This window comes from Carcharodon carcharias, chromosome 10 (genome assembly GCF_017639515.1).
Source record: "Carcharodon carcharias isolate sCarCar2 chromosome 10, sCarCar2.pri, whole genome shotgun sequence".
Classification (NCBI taxonomy): Eukaryota; Metazoa; Chordata; class Chondrichthyes; order Lamniformes; family Lamnidae; genus Carcharodon; species Carcharodon carcharias.
Window position 1 is genome coordinate 48278039 of NC_054476.1, and position 21780 is coordinate 48299818.

The 21780-nt window shown below is 42.9% G+C and overlaps 1 protein-coding gene across 1 annotated transcript in view; it reads right to left on the reverse strand.

Moving 5' to 3' along the window:
* Positions 1-21780, reverse strand: part of scube2 (signal peptide, CUB domain, EGF-like 2) — a 219743-nt gene that overhangs the window by 96276 nt on the left and 101687 nt on the right. Inside the window, exon 12 of the mRNA XM_041197877.1 lies at positions 272-475. Coding sequence (XP_041053811.1) covers positions 272-475 — 204 coding nt within the window. The remainder of the gene's footprint in view (positions 1-271; positions 476-21780) is intronic.

Below are 21780 nucleotides of genomic sequence, written 5' to 3' on the forward strand. Positions count from 1 at the left end.
AGTTAAAGTTGATTAAAACAGCAAACACACATAAAGGTAGAATATAAAAGTCAAAATAATCAAAATTCTGTGCTTTGTTTGAATTAGTGGCAGTGATAAGAACTTAATATTTCCAAACTTTACTTCAGTTATATTTCGAATCTTACAGCAGGGTTTTCTTCCTATGTGCTGACCAGGCCATGAATTTCTAGCCTTTTTAATAAGTGGAAAGAAAGTTTTGGAGTAGCAAGTGCAGAAGCAGAAAATCAGGCCTTAAGAGTTTTATACCCACCACATCTGTTGTTCTGAAGAACCTGACCGGTTCCACATGGCTCCTGTAAATCCACTGCTTTTACTGCTTTCTTAGCCACCTCATAGTCAGCTCCAGCTACACGCAAGTAGAACTGTTCCCTGTTGATTGATTTCCTTAATGTTCTTGTTGTTTTTCGAAGCCTTTTTTCGGTCTTTCTTCGTGTGCACCCAAAATCACAGGTTTCTACAAGATAACAACAGATCCAACCATACAATTACATGAAATAATAACAGCCTACTGGGCAGAATCTCTGAGAACCTTGAGAGGAAAGCACCAGTTCACCACTGATAATAACAACATGGTTTACATACATCACCAATTCATTCAAAATACAAGTTATAAGTACAAGCCAATCAGCACCATAGAAATCAGTTGTATGCAATGTGGAAATGGAGATGTTTCCTTCAGATGTGTGAAGGCAAACTAATGGTCTTCATATACTTTTTAAAAAATTTGTACCCAAATAAAATTTGCGCATAAGAAATCTTTACTTATCCTGGTAGAATGCAAGATCAATTGTTAAATGAAAGTAAGTTTTTTGGGTTCAGCCTCTTCCAAGTTGAAGGCCAACATCTCTTCCAACCAAAAAAGCATTGACTTCTGAAAACAGGAGATACTTTTATTAGGAACAGATAAAAGGGGAGAGAGATGAGAGAAAATAAATAGTGCTCATAAGAAGAAAAGTGTAAATTCACCTTCTGAAGTTTTCAAACCAACCTGTCACCTCCTCTGGTTTCATTTCAACCTCAAATACAGCAGAAATGATTGATCCCTCATTTGTCATTGCCTTGTGATTCCAATGGTCATGACTTTTCTTGAAGGAACTGCACTTCACATTTACAAAGTTCAGCTGACAGTTTTTTGTACTAGGAAAATTAGGTTTTTCTGTGTATTGACATAAAGACAAAAGAGCATGATTAGTAAGAGGAAAGGGTTTTAATTTGTCATATAAGCAAGGTTGACTGGTTTGGAGGAAGTGCAAAGGTCTGTGATGGATTTTTGCTGTTGGAACATTTAGGTAGTTATTTAAAAATGCACATTTTTTGGGTACATAGCTAACTCATCAATCATCACCAATTTCGATATCATTTACTTTAGTCTTATACTGTGGAACCAGACTGTATACTGAAATCAACTGGGTTATGGATTATAATACTAATGCTATAGATACTGACAGCTGCTAAGTTTGGTTCCCCTCTAAAGTGCCATTAACCATTCAGCACATTACAAAGCGATCTTTATTCATGTATGAGCCCAGACAGTTAGTGTTGACAAGCTATCTGGCCTCAGGGCAACTTAGCCAAGCCTAAGCCTGTACTCACCTAATGTCTACATACAGAAAAGATCACTGAGTCAGGACCAGAGGAAAAAAAAGCTTTTTTTCCCCCCCTCCCTGAGTGAGGGAGGCTGAGGTCAATTGTTATGCTCCAGTTTACACCAGGTGAGATCATCTAACTCAGCACAAGCCTGGAACTTTCTCTCCTGTATGGCTGCTACTTACTATTCCTGCCAACTAAGGCATCAAGAAACTCAAAGGAAATGTCAATTAACTTCCAGTTCTGCTATTATCTATGTAATCTGTAGAACTAACTATGTGAAAAATGAATGTATTTGGTTTTGAGTAAAGTGAATTTTAATTTGATGGACAATCAGTGAAGGCACTGATGAAAGACAGGACACAGATAATTTCACTTTGTAAGTAAACAGTTGCACAGAGCAGAATAATACCACAAATGATCTAAGCTTTAATTACTTTCATGGCTCACTTTGTCAAGGAAAACTTATGTCAGCTTGTTCTTTTGGTTTTTTTGTGCTAGGAAAATAGCAAAAATTGTGCAGGTGGAGCAGTATTGCATGGAGCAATTATTTTCTTTTTTGATCTTTATCAAAATACTGAGCTAGGAGCCTGAAATGACTTGCATTCCACAGAAATATAGCTATGTACCTGATGAGACCTGCTTTAGGCTGCTTTTAAGCTTCTCTTTGATTCTTCTTAGCTCACATCTTCCCGCGTTGATTTTGAAAGTTGCTGTTGTCTTTACTGTTGGCAGGTTTGTATCATTCAACCCTGGAAAGTAAGAGGACAACATTCCTTCAACAGTTGTTTAGTTAAGTACTGACAGGAATTTTAGCATCCAACAGACTACAACAGAAGCCCCAGGTGTGCACTGAATAGTGAATGAAAACCTTCATACTTACAGGACTAATTTTATGAAATGTTTGCTTGTATTGGAAGTCAAAGGTTTTATACTTACTTGCTCAATTTCATTGTGAATTTCATTTCACTGAGAATATTCAAATAATGGATTAGCTAATTAACTGGATTCTGCAGTCAAATTAACAGTGAGGCTATTAGCATTCATTTTTATAGAGGAGTAAATCAGTAGTACTTTCAGCATACGCAGATATCCAGTTCAACATGGAAATTAGGAAGCTTGCCCAAGTTGCCCTGCTCCTCCAGAAACTTAAGTTTAATAATATCTCACCAAGAGACTTGACTTTCACACATACATACATGGAAGGGTATGAATTTGATATCCATTAGATACCAAATAAACACAAGGTAAAGTTAGGGTTTGTTAATTCGAATGTAAGTGAAATTTTAATGGTGTGATAAGTCATACTGCCACCCACCCAGGATTACAGGTATCTCTGGGACATACAGCGCTCCTTGGACTGCTGTTCTGGCTGCATCCTGAGATCCTCACTCAGTGCCATGCGCCGCTAAATGAACACATTTGACCTCTCCCTCATGGCAGTTTTTTACACAAATGTGGCGTTTCATTCCTTCAGATATTCACTTTCTCCAATGATTTGCCCTTGAATTAAACATTCTAACTTACACTTCCTGGTTTAGACTGTGTGGCTCAGTAAGGATTGTTGAATATGATTGGTTAAGGAGAAATAGTTTCTTGCTAGAAGCGAGAATACTAGAATCTATTGTTAGAGGTGTGGTAATGGGGCGCTTAGACAATCATAATGGGCCTGAATTTCCACAGAGTGGCAATCAGAATTGGATTACTGCTCCATCCTAGTTCCTTACCTTTAAATTTTTTTGATCCTGTCTCCCTGACCATCTGACTCAGGCTGGGCGAGAACTGTGCAGTGCACCATGCTCCTGAGGCCTTCAGTCGAGCGCTGCTAATTGGTTGGAAGGAGGCCACGACCCCTTTCTTACGGTAACAGCTGCAGTAAATCAGGTGAGTTTAAAGCTCCAGCCACTTTCAAGCCAGGGAGAAAGTAGGTTTGTCAGTTAAGTGGTTAGAATTTGGGGTGGGGGTTCGGCTAGTCATGGAGGGTTGTCAGCCAGGCAAGGGGGGGGTGGGGGTGTGGATGGGGGGGCGGTGGGGTTGCACAGGTGGCTGGGAGTGTGAGGGAGAGGTCGGGCAGTCGGTGATGGGGGGCTGGGACTAAGGGGGGTTATTCAGGAGTTGGGGCAAGTCCTGTCTGGGGAGGGGGGGGGGGGGTTGTTGTTGCTGTTGGGGCAGTCCTGTTGGTCATTGTGGGCCTGTACAATAGTTAGTCAGAAGCTAGAAAAAGTTTTAATTCTTCCAACTTTTTCTGGGTAGCCATTGATGTAACATGGTTGGAACCATCCAAAGTTTGCGATTTAAATCACAATTTTTGGATGGTTCCTAGTGCAGGGCAATTGCCCATGGGAAGTTTGCATTTCCCAGTCAATTGCTATGCAACCCTTGCCTGGGAACTTCCAGGGGGGTTCCCCAGTGCACTTTTGGAGTACCCCCCCCCAACCCTCCACCCACCCCAGATCTGACACCCTGGAGCTCAAAAGTTACAGCCCATTTATGATTGAACAAAAACAACATATAATTTGCAAAATGGAAATCAAGTTTGAAAAATCTACTACAGCTTTTTGAGGATGTAACTAGCAGGGTTGAGAAGGGAAAATCATTGGATTTGGATTTTCAAAATGTATTTAATAACGTGCCGCCAAGAGACTATTACACAAAATTTGGATTCATGGGGCAGAATTTTGCCGTCGGCGAGCAGGGGGCAAGGCCCGCTCACCGACGCGGGATGACATCAGGCGAAACTCCCGACATCATACCGCCCCATTTAAATTTTCAGGAAGGTGGGGGCACAGCAAAATCAGCTGTGGGCCCACCGACCTGTCAATGGCCAATTGAGGCCATTGACAGGATTATTTAAACAATTAAAGGACCTGCTTGTCCAACCTGAAGGTTGGCAGGCAGGCCAGGAGCCCCGGTGGCAAATAGAAAAAGCATGAAACCTCATCCACCGGCGGGATGAGGTTTCAGGCAGGGTTTTAAAAAGTTTAATAAAGTTATAGTGTAAATTATGAACATGTCCCATCTCATGTGACATTGTCACATGAGGGGGACATGTTAGGGAATTCTTTTTTCTCTATTTTTAATCTTTTTCAAAGTGGAAGCGATCTCCCTGAGGCTGTACTTTGCCTCAGGGAGTTGTGCGCTCTTTCGTGCGCATGTGTGAAAGAGCGCACTCTCGCTTTTGGGGAATTCCCCCCTGTCTGTACAGGATGCGCATGTGCTTCCCACCGGACGTCAAGCTGGGCAGGCCATAATTGGCCCACCCACGTAAAATGGCAGAGCGGCCCGCTTCTCTGGCAGAGATCGGCTCCCCGCCCACCGGAGATTGGATCGGACCTGCCCGCCTGACAGGCAGAAAGTTCTGCCCATGGGGTTGAGGGTGATATATTAACATGGACTGAGAATTGGTTAACGGACAGAAAACAGAGAGTAAGAATAAACAGGACACTTTCAGATTATCAGGCTGTAACGAGTGAGGTACCTAAGTACTAAGGATCAGGACTTAGATCCCAGCTGTTTACAATCTATATTAATGACTTAGGTGAGGGGACAATGTATAAAGTATTCAATTTTTCTGATGATAGAAAGTTAGGTGGAAAAATAACTTTGATGAGGGATATAGATAGTTTGGATGTGCGTGCAAAAACACTGCATGTGGAATACAACGTGGTGAAGTGCCAAAATACCAAAGTTATCTTTGCTAAGGAAAATAAAAAAGTGGAATCTTTTTTAAGCGGTGAGAGAATAGGAAATGTTTGCATTCAGAAAGATCTGAGTGTCCATCCACATGAATCACAGAAAGATAACAAGCAAAAAGAGCACAGCAAGAAATTAGGAAGGAATGTGATATGTTAGCTTTTGTTACAAGGTGATAGGAGTACCAGAGTAAAGAAGTCTTACTACAATTATATCGGGCATTCGTGAGGCCACACCTAGAGTACACTATTTTTGTGCAACTGTAGTCTCCTTACATAAGGAAATAGTTAATTGCCCTGGAGGGAGTGCAACAAATGCTCACTGGACTGATTTCTGAGGATTGTTCTATGAGGAGACATTGGGTAGACTAGGCCTATATTCCTTGGAGTTCAGAAGGATGAAAGGTGATCTAATTGAAACAGATAAAATTCTTAAGGGGCTTGTAAGGGTAGATGCTGAGAAAATGTTTCCTCTGCTCGGGAATTTAGAACATGGGATCACAGTCTCAGGATAAGGGATCGGCTTTACCCTTAGCTGATCGGCTGAGATGAGGTGTAATTTCTTCATTCAAAAGGTTGTGAATCTTTGGGATCTCTATCCGTGGGGGCTGAAAATGCTCAGTTGTTGAGTTTATTCAAGACAGAAGTCAATTTTGAATAGTATGGGAATTAAGAGATGTAGGGATTATACGGGAAATTGCAGCTGAGGTCGAAGATCAGCCATGATCTTGTTGAATGCCAGAGCAGGCTTAAAAGGCCCAATGGTCCACACCAGTTCTTAATGTTTTATGCTCTTGTGTTCTAGACCTGTTCAGACAGGTTCCAGATTCCCGGTAGAGACCATCATCCTGTTTTAGGTTTCTAATCATCGCAAGACACTATTTGAAAGCCCACAGAAAATCTGTGAGCAAGTGTAATTGTAATGAATGACTAACTCTTTCGAGTACAAACACATTTCCATCTGTTCCTATTCAGATGAAGTTACATTGTTTCATAGTTTGCCACTGTGAGATTTAAACTCTTGATAATCTTTTAAATGAGAACCAAATCAACAAAATTGGGAAAAATCAGGCACAGCCCCTAATTCAGGTCAGCTGTAAAACCAAGGACAAAAATTTAAAGGAACCTTACAAACTTTAAATCAAAATGAGATTAAAGGGGTCAACAAAACACCCCAGTCCCCGCGGTGCCCACCGAGCACGGAAGGCCTCGAGAGTGCCAGCAGACACCACGTGCTCCCTCTCCAGGGACATCTGGCAGCGAACGTAGCCGCGGAAGAGGGACAAACAATCGGGCGGGACTCCCCCGTCGATCGCCCGCTGCCTGGACCTGTTAATGGCCAACTTGGCCAGGCCAGGAGCAGGTTCACGAGGAGGTCCTCCTCCTTCCCGACCCCCTTCCGCACCGGGTGCCCATAGATCAGGAGCGTGGGGCTGAAGTGCAAACAAAACATCAATAAAAGGTTTTTCAAATAACTAAAAAGGGAGTGCAGCCTACAACACCCTATGTATACATGGTCCACGGACTCCACAAGACCGCAAAAAGGGCACGTGTCCTGAGAGTCCGTGAACCTATGCATTCTCTTATTATAGGGGACTGCTGCATGCAACACCCTCCAACCCAGGTCCCTGATAGAAAGGGGGAGGACACCTCCGTAGAGGGCCTCCCATCGGGGGCCTCCACCGCCGGACGGCAACAAGACACACCAGGGCATGTCCGGTCGACGGACAAGGGCGAGAAAATGGAAGGTGTGCAGCAGCAGTCCATACAAAAAGCCCCTCTTTGCCGTGCCAAAAGGCACGGAGGGCATGTCCCCGAGGCTGCTCATATTGCGGGGCACCAGCACCCGAGGGAGGGTTCGGGGCTCGGGGCCAATGTGGAATTCTGTCCGAACAGGGGAACGTTCAGACGGAAGATCACCGCGCACCTGGGCCACCTCAAGACCCAAAATAACGTCGGGTCCGAGCACGACCGTTCTCAGGTCTTGGATGGCATCGGCTGCGATAAGATGTAACTCTTTTGAGTACCAACCCATTTCCATCTGTTTCAGATGAAGTTACATTGTTTCATAGTTTGCCATTGTGAGATTTGAACTCTTGATCTTGGGGTTACAAGCCCAGTACCATAACCACTTGGCTATTTAGGCCAAGCTGTAATGAATGACTAACCCTATCATTTGCTGCTGACTTCAAAATGCAGACCAATATGTTGTGCCCTATCCCTGATCTGTGCTAAATTATCAAATTTCAGGCAGCACTTCCATTGATAATTGACTTCAGTGTCCCTAGGCTAGGAATGGGAGAATAGAGATTAATGAGACTTTTGGCTCCTGGCCCTTGTCCACTGGGAAACCTTTGGATGTTGGTTGAGGGCAGGATAGGATCAGACTCTGCTCTAGTGGTCCCCGTGGTCAAATAACCTGCTAACTTTCATAACCTAGATTCACATGATTAATGTGCATTAAAGCAAGATACCAGAGACAGCCAGCAATTCATAATTGAAATGTATCTGTGCAAATGATCCTTTGGCAATGTATTATATCAAAGGTCTGTGTTTGTAAATAAAAGAAGCTAGGAAACAAAAAGTGTCAAAGAATAACCACAGATTTCCAAACACAATGTTTTTTGGAGTCACACCAAAGTAAAAGACTAAATTTTGCAATTAAAGTTTGAAGTTTAGAAATAATTTTCTCCATTATGACAAATCTAATTTGGTATTTTAAGCAATAATATGTTATATAAATCTCTGGATGTTCATATAGGATTATAATTAAGTGAAAGCCCCTAATTTTCAAAATAAGCATGCCTGTTTTTTGTGACAATTTGACATAACTTTGCTATCTGAAGACATTTCTGCTGGGTAGCATAATTTTCTGAACTGTAATGAGATCAAGGGCAAATTCATTATTTACATGTGACAGGTGGGGTCATGTTCAACACACTTCAGGTACATTACGAAAATGCAAGTGACTTAAGATGCTAGCCATTCAGCCTTTTATTAGCCAGCCTTGCATCTGAGCTGCAATGGTCACAAGTCAGAAATGAAGGTCTGAGACCTGAATTGTCACTATGCTGTATGTCCAGCAAAGCTCAAACAGACTAGTGTTTGCAGAAGGAGACTTTTATTTGGTTAGCACTGGTTGTTTAAGAAGACACAATTCCCAAATTTTACAGGTCTCATCGCTTTTAAAATATCTGATCATAGCATAGCTATTCACTAATACTAATATTTTAGAGTTTACATTCAATGATGTCAACACTCTGCAATAGCACCATCTAATACATTAGTCTTAGCCACATCTGGTTAATTTGGAATTCAGATTTGGTTATTTGTATTTTCGATTAGTAAATAAAAAATAGTAATATTAGCTGTCATTGTGCATGTGATCTCAATACTTATATTCACAGAGCATATGCATGTAAAGTCTAACCTTATTATATGTTTACTGGAAAAATAGCAAGATGAAAAGCAGAGTACAAGTGTTTTTTGTTTGTTGTGTGTGCTTCATTTCCTTGGTTACAGATTATGGATATCTGCTAAAGTGGTATACATAGGTGAAAAAGTCAAACTTGTATTAGGAAACTTGAGCAACACTTTATGGAAAGGGAATCAATCAGAACAACCACTTCAGAGGATATTCATGGCAAAGAACAAGAAGCATTCAACTCCATTCTGGATGGAGAACAGAGGATGGATCTACTGAGTATTGTCTGTGAGCCAATTTCTCAGGAATTACTCCATAAAGTTGAAATATTGCTCACAACTGATGGATAAAAACTTAGCCGCTGCACTAAGGTGCAATGATAAACTCATAAACAATTATAAACAACAGTGAAAGAGAAGTTTCACATCAGGTTGTAGTGGGTGTTTAAGTAAATATAAAGGTAAAGTATTTTTACCTGTATTGCGTGAATTATGTTTTGTACTAAAATGTGGCTAAAATGGCCTCACATTCGTCATGTCTGTGGGTAGTCAGCGATTTCTACTGGACAATACAGATCTGCAAAACTATCAAGTTAGCTCTCCAATTAAAATTGATTATCGAAAGGTTGCCAACAAAGTTTTCATATAACAATACAGCTGACGTATACAGACAAGCAGATATTTTATGGCATTGCTCATGGATTGTCTGAAGCACACCTGCTGAGTCAGAACCTGACTTCTCCCTTTACAACCACTGCTTAAGTATTCCCTGAGGGGAAGTCATTGTAGCTGTTAGTAAACTCAACAGGGTGGATTTTTGGGCCCATTTCCAGATCCTGAAGGTCCATTTCCAGGTGTCAAACTCATATCGCGTTGACATCTAATGCCCAACGTGATTTTTTATGAGCTGGCTAATTAGTGGGAAGATCCCAAGGCTGGAGGTGCCAATAAGAGACCCTCCAGCATTCACAAATCGGCTTCCCCACTGCAGGTGGGAGAGTGTGGGTGCCTCAAAATGGCGGCATCTTCTTAAGACTTTTGGAAAATGTTAGACTAAAACTCATCCACAAAGTGGCCTGCGGCTGCAGATAGGGTCGTCTCAGTATGTCAGCTGCAGTGGGGGATGGAGGTGGCAGCTTTAAAATGCAGCTGGAGTGCTGGTCTTCAGTCTGCCACCAGGATGCTGCCTCCATGCATCGGCCACCATGGGGAAAACTCCAGTCAGCCTCAAACCATTGGCCTTAATTGGCCCTTTCATTGAATTAATAAGCCATTCATGACTTATGGGCTGGTAGCCCTCAACTGCAAACCCACTCCCCATACCCTCGAACCTGCCTCTACCAAAATGGGCCAGAGGCAGGAAAATGCTGAAAAATGGCACGCTGCTCTCTGACACTAATTTTCTGGGCCTCCCGCCCCTAGTTCTGCCTCCGAACGGAATTGAAAATTTTGTCCTGCAGGTCAATTTTGGGCATGGTATCATAGTGGTTTCGTTATTGGGCTACTAATCCAGAGTTTTGAAGATTAGTCATATTGGACTCGAAATGTTAACTCAGGCTGAAATTTTCCGTGCCCACCAGCGTTGGGCGTGTTCAGTGGCGTGAGCAGACAGTCTGGCAAGAAGGCCAAAAATCGGTTCCACAATATTGGGTAACCAGTTTGCAATCATCCACTCTGCCCACTGATGGCTGGCCACGTTCCCCGCCATTGGACGTCAGGAACCTCATTGTAATACATCAGCATATCATTATAAGGCCAGCCCACAGGACTCATCCTCTGCACCCCCCCAAGCTGGATCGTCCTCCCACATCGGCAGAAAAACATGCCGACGTGTTTCACAACGGCATATATAAGGTAGGCCCTATGCCAAGGGGGCACATGTTGATCTGTACAAGAGGCCTCAAGATGGTGAGGGCCGAGGAGGCAGTCTCCAGAGGAGATGAGGCCAGATGGACATGTGAGTGTATATGTGTGAGAGTGGGTGTTGATGTCCCTTGAGCTGGCAGTGAGTGAGATGTCTGTGAATGTGTGATGGGCTTAAGTGTGTGAGCTTAGAGTGATGAGATGGTTGCCATACCCTGGCTGCACAGATGAGATCATTCATCCTCTATTTGCACTGGATGGCCAACCTCTTCCGTGCAACATTGGCACTGATCACCACTGCCATCTCCTACCAAGCTGAAGTGGTAAAGCAGCTGCCCCATTGTGGCCGGAGCAGGGGAACAGGACATCTCAGAGGGTCTCCACAGTATCCAAAAGGCGCTCGAGGGCATCTTGCCTTTCGGGGCCATGTCTTCTTTGCTGCAGTCCTGGGCTAGAAGCACTGAGTGCGGCTGTACTTTAAATGTGGTACCTGGTGTGATGAAGCGGCGAGGTGACGGCATGCTGGGTGAATGAGGACCGGCCCATCATGGAAATGGCATGTTTCCCAGGAATACATAAGTAGTGCAGTGGGTTTGGGACGATATGGAGTGAAAAATTGCCATCGCAGCCAGCGGGTAAAATGTCGTTTTACCTGCCCACTACCACACTTAGTGCAAATCTAGAGCATTTCCACCCTGCTTATCCCTCCACAAATACTGCCAGACTTGCTGAGTTTTTCTAACATTTCTTGTTTTGTTTCATATTTCCAGCATCTGCAGTATTTTGCTTTTATTATGGTAATCAAGAGGCACAAACTAATGATCGGGACATAAGCTCAAACACCACCATGGCAGCACAGGAACTTAAATTCAGTTAATTCAATAATTCTGGAATAAAAGCTAGTATCAGTAACACTAGCTCACTAATGCCCTTTAATAAATTCCTCACTCTATTATTACCAATCCTGGTTGAATAAGAGTGTAGGAGGACATGCCAGGAGCAGCACCAGACATCCATAAAAATGAGTTGCCAGCCTGGTGAAGCTACATCAACACTGCATGCATGCCAAGAAATGGAAGCAGCATGCTATAGACAAAACTACAATCAATGGAACAGATCAAAGCCCTACAATTCTGCCACATCCAGATGTAAATGGTGGTGGACAAGTAAACAACTAAACTGAGGAGGGGGCTTCACAAATAATCCCATCCTCAATGATGGTGGAGCCCTGGACGTCAGTGGAAAAGACAAGGCTGAAGCATTTGCAAACATCTTCAGCCAGAATGGCCAGGTGGTTGATCCATCTCGGTCTCCTCCTGAGATTCCTACCATCACAGAAGCTAGTCTTCAGCAAATTCAATTCATTCCACAGAATATCAAGAATTGGGTAAAAGCACTGGATATAGCAAAGACTGTGGGCCTTGACAACATCCTGGCTATAATTCTGAAGACTTGTGCTCCAACTTTGGCATCTACCTAACAAAACAGAAAACTACCCCGGCATGTCTTGTTAACAAAGAGCAGGACAAGCCCAAACTGGCCAATTACCACCCCATCAGTTTATTCTCAATCATCAGTAAAGTGACAGAAAGTGTCACTGACAATGCTACCAAGTGGCAATTAGCAATAACATGCTCGCCAATGTTCAGTTTGGGTTCCGCCAGGAGCACTGGGCTCCAGATTTCATCAATGCCTTGGTCCAAGTATGAACAAGGGAGCTCAATTCCAGAGATAAGGTGAGAGTGGCTGCCCTTGACCTCAAGGCAGCATTTGACCAAGTGTGGTATCAAGGAGCGAGAGTAAAATTTAAGTCAATGGGAATCGGGGGAAAGTCTCCACTGTCTGGAGTCAGATCTAGCACAAAGGAAGGTGGTTATGGTTATTGGAACCCAATGATCTTAGTCTCAGGACCTCACTACAGGAGTTCCTCAGGACAGTACCTTGGGGCAACCATCTTCAGCTGCTTCATCAATGACATTCCCTTCATCATAAAGCCAGAAGTGGAAATGTTTGCTGATGATTGCACAGGGCTCAGTTCCATTTGGAAGTCCTCAGATAATGAACCGATCTCAGCCTGGATGCTGCAAGACTTGGACTGGGGTTGCTAAGTGGTAAGTAACATTCATGCCACGCCACTGCTGAGCAATGATCACCTCAAGCAAGATTCTAATCAATCCCTTCAAAGGCAATACAATTGCTGAATCGCCCACCATTAACATCATGGGGGCCATCCTTGACCAGAAACTTAACTGGTCCAGGCACAGAAATACTGTTGTTACAACAGCTGGTCAGAGGCTGAGATTTCTGTGACAAATGACTCACCACCTGACTTCCGAAAGCTTTTCCACCATTTACAAGGCACAAGTAGGAGTATGATGGAATATTCTTTCCTTGCATGGATGACTGCAGCTCAACAACTCTCAAAAAGCTCTTCAGTGCAAAGCAGTCTGGTTGATTGGCACCTCAGAGACCACTTTAAATATTAATTCTCTTCACCACCTGGCACACCATGGCTGCAGTGTGTCCTGTACACAAGATGCACTGAAACAACTCACCAAGGCTCCTTCAACAGCACCCCTCCCCCTACCTGCGACCTCTACCATCTATAAGAACAAGTACAGGGGAACCTGCAAGTTCCCCTTCAAGTTGCAAACTATCCTGACTTGGAAATATATCATCACTCCTTCATCACTGATGGGTCAAAATCCTGAAACTCCCTACCTCGCTGCACTGTGGGTGTACCCACACCACACTTGCAATCTTATTATTTTATAATAAGTAATCCTATTAAAGGAATGTCAAAGTATGTCTTCAAAGGAATGAACAGTAACCACATGTAAATTTTTCTTTTACTTACCTGTGCAATGTGTTACATCTTTAATGTTCTGACCAAAGTGTTGACATTGAGAAGACACGCCACATCTAATTGTATAAGAATCTTCAGATTCTGCCAAATATAGTATATTAAAGAAAAATTAGTTCAATTGATAAGACTCTCAAGCAAGAGCAGCAACTTCATAACTTAAGACCAATAGGAGATCCTTGGCATTTATATTTATACATATTTAAAAACACTTAACTATTGGCTATTTAATATCTAAAAATAATAATCAGAACATGTTAACGTGGAAAATTTGGCATTGTTCATGGAGAAACATCGGTTCAATGCCAATGTAAAAATACCAAATTGAAAGGAAATACAGACAAAATGAAGAAACATGGGCTTCATTATCATCTTTGAATGATGAGCGGGAAGTGGATGGAGTAAACTTAACATCTGCCTGGTGTCATCAGCAAGAAGCCCAAACCATTCAGATGATGAGGCCTTTTTCTATTCAACTGGCAATGTGGAAGTGCATGACAGTTTGGTGTTTTGAAGGGGGAATGGGGATAATTCAGCAGGTCATCTACAGATCACGGGCTTGCAGCAAGAGACTAAAGTGGAGCACAGGTACAATCAGTGACGATGACACATTTGAGCATTATTGAAGGGAAGGGGTTAGCTGTAAGATGCAGATAGCTAATTTTACTCATCCTACTGCCCAAAAAAGATGCAAATAGCTGATTTTTAATGTTCCAGAGTTACTTGCATTGACCTTTTTAAGAGATGCTGGTTCAGGCCATTTCCTGCTCCATGAAATGGGAGATTCCACTATTAGCTGTCACGCATAACTGCCCAAAAGTGGCATTGGAGTCCTAGCATCATCACTGAATTTGATTTGGTTTGAATACTAAAGCTTTTGCCTGTTCCCAGCAGGAATGCTAGCCAAGTAAATGGAGCCCCTTCAAAAATTGCAGTGGGCTGAAAGTCAGCACGATGTTTTTTTTGGCCTTTTGTTCTCACTCCTACCTCATCCATGCTGAAAAATGGGGCACTAGGGACACCGAGTTTAGGGCCTTATTGTGGGCCTCTCAACAAAATTGCATTGGCAACTTTAGAAAGTAAAGATATTTCTACAACTGGATTTTCTGAGTTCTCTTTCATGAGCCTATACCAGGTTAGATGTTTGATTGCACATTGCTGGGGCTAGGAATGCAGGATATTTATATTGACATCAGTAGAATACATTAATCAGTATGAAGTTATGTACAGATTCATGCAACTCAAGATATTCCTTCATACCTAGATTTCCCTGAGTCAATATGACACTGGTGAGTGTTTGTAAGGTTATAAACATTCTGGTGCAACCTAATGAAAAATATAGTCGACATATGCAGATGCAGAAGAATATATAAATGTTATAACTATCAGAGAAGCATCATTATATCATACTATTTGATGCCCCGTGACATTGCTCATCATTAAAAATTCTTAAATAAAATTTATGTCTCTCTTAATATAACTATTTCTTAGTCACTTGGTAGTACAGGACTTGAGAATTGCCAAAAAGAGAGACATGCCATCGAAGCTTTTTGTCTTGCACACATCAGGACAGATTCACAAGAATACCAAATCTAAAGGAAACAACAATTTATATCGCATGAGAAGAGGGTGCAGATTGGCCTACAAGAGTCGACTGAGAAGCATTCTGGGAGAAGTCAACGCAGTCGCCACAACTCAGAAGGGGATCAAGGAGAAGGACCCTTGCACTCAACAGGCGGAAGAGCATCCAACAGAGGGCGGTAGTGAGAAGTGACTGAGAAGCATTCTGGGAGAAGTCAGCGCAGTCACCACAACTCAGAAGGGGATCAAGGAGAAGGACCCTTGCACTCAACAGGAGGAAGAGCATCCAACAGAGGATGGTACTGAGAAGTGATTGAGAAGCATTCTGGGAGAAGTCAGCACAGTCACCACAACTCAGAAGAGGATCGAGGAGGCCCCACTGTCAAAGAATGGAACAGCCCCAAACAATACATTGCTGTAGTGTTTCCATCCCTCCCTCCTCCTCAAACCAAAAAAAGAGAGAGAGAGAGAGAGGTAGAGGCAGTACCTTCAGGAGTGCACCAGACCTGCGAGGGACACTTTTCTGAAAGTGGATTTTTAAAAAAGCAGCTGATAGGTGAGTAAATCCTGGTGAGTTTTTTTTTAATCTATTAAAGTAATTAATTGCTTAATACTGAGGTAGGAGTTGAAAAAAAGTATAGAGTAGTACTGTACAAGTATAATTAGTCAAGAAACAAGGTTCCAAGCTAACATAAATAAGGCCCCGAGCTAGCGTATTTTTTAAGGGAGTAACTAGCTTAATCGAGAGGGACATCATGGCAGGAGAACTCAGACCCGTGATATGCTCCTCCTGCAGGATGTGGGAAATGAGGGACACTTCCAGCATTCCTGGTGACCATGTGTGCAGAAGGTGTGTCCAAATGCAGCTTCTAGCTAACCAGTTTTCAGAGCTAGAGCTGCGGGTGGACTCATTGTGGAATATCTGCGATGCTGAGCAAGTCATGGATAGCACATTTAGCGAGGTAGTCACACCACAGGTGAAGATTACACAGGCAGAAAGGGAATGGGTGACCATCAGGGACAGTAAAAGACTCAGGAAGGTAGTGCAGGAGTCCCTGTGGTCATCCCCCCTCTCTAACAGATATACCGCTTTGGATACTGTTGGGGGGGATGGCCTCTCAGGGGAAAGCAGCATTGGCAAATTCATAGCACTGTGGGTGGCTCTGCTGCTCAGAGGGGTGGGAGGAAAACAAGTGGCAGGGCTATAGTGATAGGGGATCAATAGTTAGGGGCACAGACAGACGCTTCTGTGGCCGCAAACGTGAATTAAGGATGGTATGTTGCCCCCCTGGTGCCAGGTCCAGGATGTCACGGAGCAGCTGCAGGACATTCTGGGGAGGGACAGTAAACAGCCAGTGGTCGTGGTACGCATTGGTATCAACGACATAGGTAAACTAAGGTATGAGGACCTGCAAGCTCAGTGCAGGAAGTTAGGAGATAAATTAAAATGCAGGACCTCAAATGTACTAATCTCAGGATTACTCCCAGTTCCACATGCTAGTGAGAGCAGCAATAAAAGGATAGACCAAATGAACACATGGCTGGAGAGATGGTGTAGCTGAGAGGGATTCAGATTCTTGAGGCACTGGGACTGGTTCTGGGGAAGTTGGGACCTGTACAAACCGGACGGGCTGCACCCAGGCAGAGCTGGGACCAGTGTCCTTGTGGGAGCTTTTGCTAGTTCTGTTGGGGAGTGTTTAAATTAGTGTGGCAGGGGAATGGGATCCCAGGAGTAGGATCAGATAGGTCAGATTCAGATCAGAAAAATGGAGGTAGAACATTAGCTAGGGACGTTGTGATAGATATGGAGTTACAGGAGAAGCAAAGTTTACAAAGTGTCGAGCAAGGGAAATTGACGGGGTTAAACTGCTTATACTTCAATGTAAGGAGTATTATAAACAAGGTAGATGTGTTAAGTGCACAGGTAAGCACATGGAGCAGGATGTCATTGCTATAATGGAGACCTGGCTAAAGGGGGGACAAAACTGGCAGCTTAATATCCCTGGTTATACAGTCTTCAGACACGATAGAGTAGGAGATAAAAAAGGAGGTGGGGGGGTGGGGAATAGCACTAATGGTTAAAGAATCAATTCCAGTTGTGAGAAGGGATGATATACTAAGCGGATCAACAAACGAGGCTTTATGGATTGAGCTTAGAAATAAAAAAGGGGCAGTCACACTACTGAGAGTATACTACAGACCCCCAATTAGTGAAAGGGAGATTGAAGAACAAATATGTAGGCAAATTTCTGCTTGTAAGAACAATAATAGTAGGAGACTTCAACTATCCTAATATCAACTGGGATTCAAACAATATAAGGGGCACTGAGGGAGAAAACTCATGCAGTGTGTCCAAGAAAACATTTTCAACCAATTAGTGACAAACTCAATGAGAGGAGATGCAATTTTAGACCTAGTCTTGGGGAACGAAGAAGGGCAAGTTGGTGAAGTGACAGTTGGCGACCATATCGGGGACAGTGATCACAATTCAGTTAGATTTAGCTTTACCATTGAAAAGGACAGAGAAAAGGCAGGAGTGCAAGTCTTGAGCTGGGGGAAGGCAAATTTTGCAGAAATGAGAAGGGGCTTTGCTGAGGTGAACTGGACAGCACTGCTGGAGGATAAAACAGTGGAAAATCAGTGGGAAGCACTAAAAAGCAAGATCCTAATTGTACAAAGTAGACATGTCCCCTCCAAAAATAAGAGTGGTAATGCTAAATCTAGACCTCCCTGGTTGTCTAGAGGAATACAGGGGAAGATCCAACAGAAAAAGAAAGCGTACGATAGGCACAAAGAACTAAGGACTGCAATTAGCCTAGACAAATATAGGAAGTGCAGGGACGAAATAAAAAAGGAAATAAGGAAATCAAAGAGACGGCATGAAAAAAGATTAGCAAATAAAGTTAAAGATAACCCAAAGATGTTTTACCAATACATTAATGCTAAAAGGTTAGTTAAGGAAAAAGTGGGACCTATCAGAGCTGAAGATGGAAACTTGTGTGTAGATACAGAGGCTGTGGGAAGGGTTTTGAATGAATATTTTGTCTCCGTGTTTACAAAGAAAAGGGATGATGTAGATATAGTAGTCCAGGAGGAGCACTGCGAGATATTGGACGGGATAGTCATAAAGAGAGAGTAAGTATTCAAATGGTTGAAATCCTTGAAAGTTGACAAGTCACCAGGGCCAGATGGATTGTTTCCAAGGCTGTTGAAGGAAGTCAGGGAGGAGATAGCAGATGCTCCAATCTTCACTAGATTCAGGGGAGGTACCAGATGACTGGAGAAATGCAAATGTAGTTCCATTGTTTAAAAAGGGATCAAAGGAAATGCCAAACAATTATAGGCCAGTTAGTCTTACATTGATGGTGAGCAAATTAGTAGAATCAATCCTGAGAGATAGGATTAACTGTCATGTGGAAAGGCATGGACTAGTCAGGGATGGTCAGCATGGATTTGTTAAAGGAAGGTCTTGCCTCACAAATTTGATTGAATTTTTTGAGGAAGTGACAAGAAGGGTTGATGAAGGTAGTGCAGTGGATGTTGTGTACATGGATCTTAGCAAGGCATTTGACAAGGTCCCACATGGCAGATTGGTCAGGGAAGTAAAAGCCCATGGGATTCAGGGTAATGTGGCAAACTGGATAAAAGGTTGGCTTTGTAACAGGAAACAAAGGGTAATGGTCGATGGATGCCCTTGCGAATGGAAAGTTGGCTCAAGTAGTGTTCCACAGGGCTCGGTGTTGGGACCCTTGCTGTTTGTGTTATATATTAACGATTTGGACGTGAACGTGGGGGGCACAATTGGGAAATTTGCAGATGACACAAAGATTGACCAAGTAGTGGATGGTGTAGAGGATGGCCATAATCTACAAAACGATATAGATGGGTTGGTGGAGTGGGCGGTAAAGTGGCGGATGGATTTTAACATAGAGAAGTGTGAGGTCATACATTTAGGGAGGTCCAACAGTTACAGGGATTACACAATAAATGGGAATATACTAAGAAGGGTAGATGAAGTGAGAGATCTTGGGGTACAAGTACACAGTGCCTGAAGGCAGCAGTTCAAATAGACAAGGTTGTAAAGAAGGCATATGGAATGCTCTCCTTCATTGGCAGAGGCATAGAATATAAAAGTAAGGATATAATGTTGGAATTGTATAAAACACTGTTGAGGCCACAACTGGTGTGCAGTTCTGGTCACCACATTACAGGAGGGACGTAATAGCTCTGGAGAGAGTGCAGAGGAGGTTTACAAGAATGTTGCCAGGGTTAGAAAAGTGTAGCTATGAGGAGAGATTGGATAGGTTGGGGTTATTTTCCTTAGAACACAGAAGGCTGAGAGGTGACTTGATTGAGGTGTACAAAATTATGAGGGAAATAGATAGAGTGGACAGGATAAAATTGTTTCCCTTGGTGGAGAATTCTAGAACCAGGGGACATAGATTCAAGATAAGTGGCAGAAGGTGTAGAGGAGACATGAGGAAGAACTTTTTTACACAGAGGGTAGTGGGTGTCTGGAATTCACTGCCCAAGTTGGTGGTAGAGGCAGAAACTGTAAACTCTTTTCAAAAGTACCTGGACCTGGACCTTAAGTGCTGTAAGCTGCAGGCCTATGGAACAGGTGCAGGAAGGTGGGATTAGAAAGAGCACCTGGGTGCCCTCGGGCTGGCATGGACAAGGTGGGCCGAATGGCCTTCTTCTGTACTGTAACTTTTCTATGGTTCTAAGAGAACTCTGATTGGTAGAGGTGTTGCTGTGGAGAATACATCAGGGAACAGTTAACTGCCAAGCTCTTGTTGAAATCAGAGCCCTCCTCTCATACAGTATAAATTGTTGTTCCCTTAAGATTTAGTATTTTTGCAAATCTATCCTGATGAGTGCAAGATGAAAAGCTTTGACAGCATGTCTCTTTTTTCAGCAATAACTAGCTCTGTTCTTTCTAATCCTATTTCCTCTCCTTCTCCACTCTCTCTCTATGGGGAATTTTTCATGCCCCTTTCATTGTATTCTTGCTGAAAAACTGGACAGCTGTCAGACAACATGCTTTTTCAAAAATAACCTACTGCTCACTAAGCTGCCTTACTCAATTATGGCAGGTCTTGAAATGGGTAGCCAACACTTCCACCCAAAACAGGCAACACCTTCATTAAAATGCATAAATATTGGACCTACACCCAAGACTACTCTCAGATGCCAATGGGCTGAGTGTACACCATGCACAATGGGCTCCCATTAGTAGTGAACTGAGCACAGCCTAACCAACAGCCCTTAAACTGCAGGCCACTCCAAAAGTCCTGAACAAAAGCCTATAACACCAATGAATGGTCCACCTAGCCCCACAAAAATCTTCAGGCCTGTTACCAGTTCTTCTGCTCCACCCTCTTCCTGAGGTTGTCTTTCTTTGAAGCACGGACACTCATCTCTGAAAAATAGCCACCAGATTTCCTGTTCCCTTCCTGGATTGGTGAGATATCTGTCAGCACTTGTTGAACATTGGCAGCTCATTGATATTATGTAGATGAGGAATGACAACAAAAATGGTACAAGCCTCCCATTGGTGCCATCAGGCACAAATAGTGCCTGCCTCCCTCCCCCCTCCCCCTCAAACCCCTACCCCTATCCATGGCTGCAAAATTATCAACACATTTGCAATTTAATTACAATGGGCTGAATTTTACACTGATTGGGTGTGTGTGTGCCCGACCCGATTGGGTGTGAAATCGCGTGAGATGACGTCAGCCGAGCATCCCGATGTCATCCCCTGCTCACGCGATTTTTCGGTCGGCAGGCATGCACAAAAGTCGGAACCGTGCCCACCAACAATTAAGAGGACAATTAAACAAATTAACTGCATGATTGTATGTCATTTTACATAGCCTGTCTGTCATGAAGCTATTAATGTATATAATACTTTGGAAGATACTTTTCTTTTAAAATACAGGTTTAGTCTACGGGTGTGTTTTAATTGGATTAAAGCCAGCTAGTTTGGGTGCTTTGATAGGTATTAGTTTTGATATGGAAGGGAGGTAGTGTACATTTGCATTTTTTGAATAGAGCATTCAGGAACTGGAGTGAAAACTTGATGGCTGTCTAGCAGATACCAAGCCATATGTTTCTATTATTAATAGAATTGGTACTATGAAAGGGGTTTCATTGTTAAAAGGTAAAGTTCAAAGAGGCTGGTGAGACAATGATAATTTGAATTCAATCAGTGGTGGTAGGTATAACTTCAGCAGTTTTCAGGTGTACCAGAGGCAATGTGAGATCAAAAGGCAGCTGTAAGCCTCCAACTGGTCCAAGTGGCTCCACAGTGGCAAAAACTTCATTTTGAATGCGTAAGGTGAAAATGCTTTGCCTGGTGCCTGGTTAAGTCTGTGGGTTACTGTTGCCTTAATGGAGATTAGTTTGGGAATTTGTTAAAAGTTATGATAGTAGTAATTTGTAGCCCAGTGTATACATTTTAACCTGTGTAAATTAATAAAATGTTTCACTTAGTTTAATGTAAAACCTCGAGAACAGGTGGTCTGATTCCTGAATTTAGAGTTGCATCTCAAACATAAACACTTAAAATTATAGGTTATGACAGTTGTTTAAAGTTTCCCTCTGGGGTTTATGAAAATAACTCCACTTTACCAAATGCATCGGTCATAACACTGTCCAACCTCACGGTTGGCAAATGGGCGAATCGGCCCGGTGGCCTTTGCATTTTTCAACAAACCTCATCCACGGGCGGGATGAGATTTCCATGAT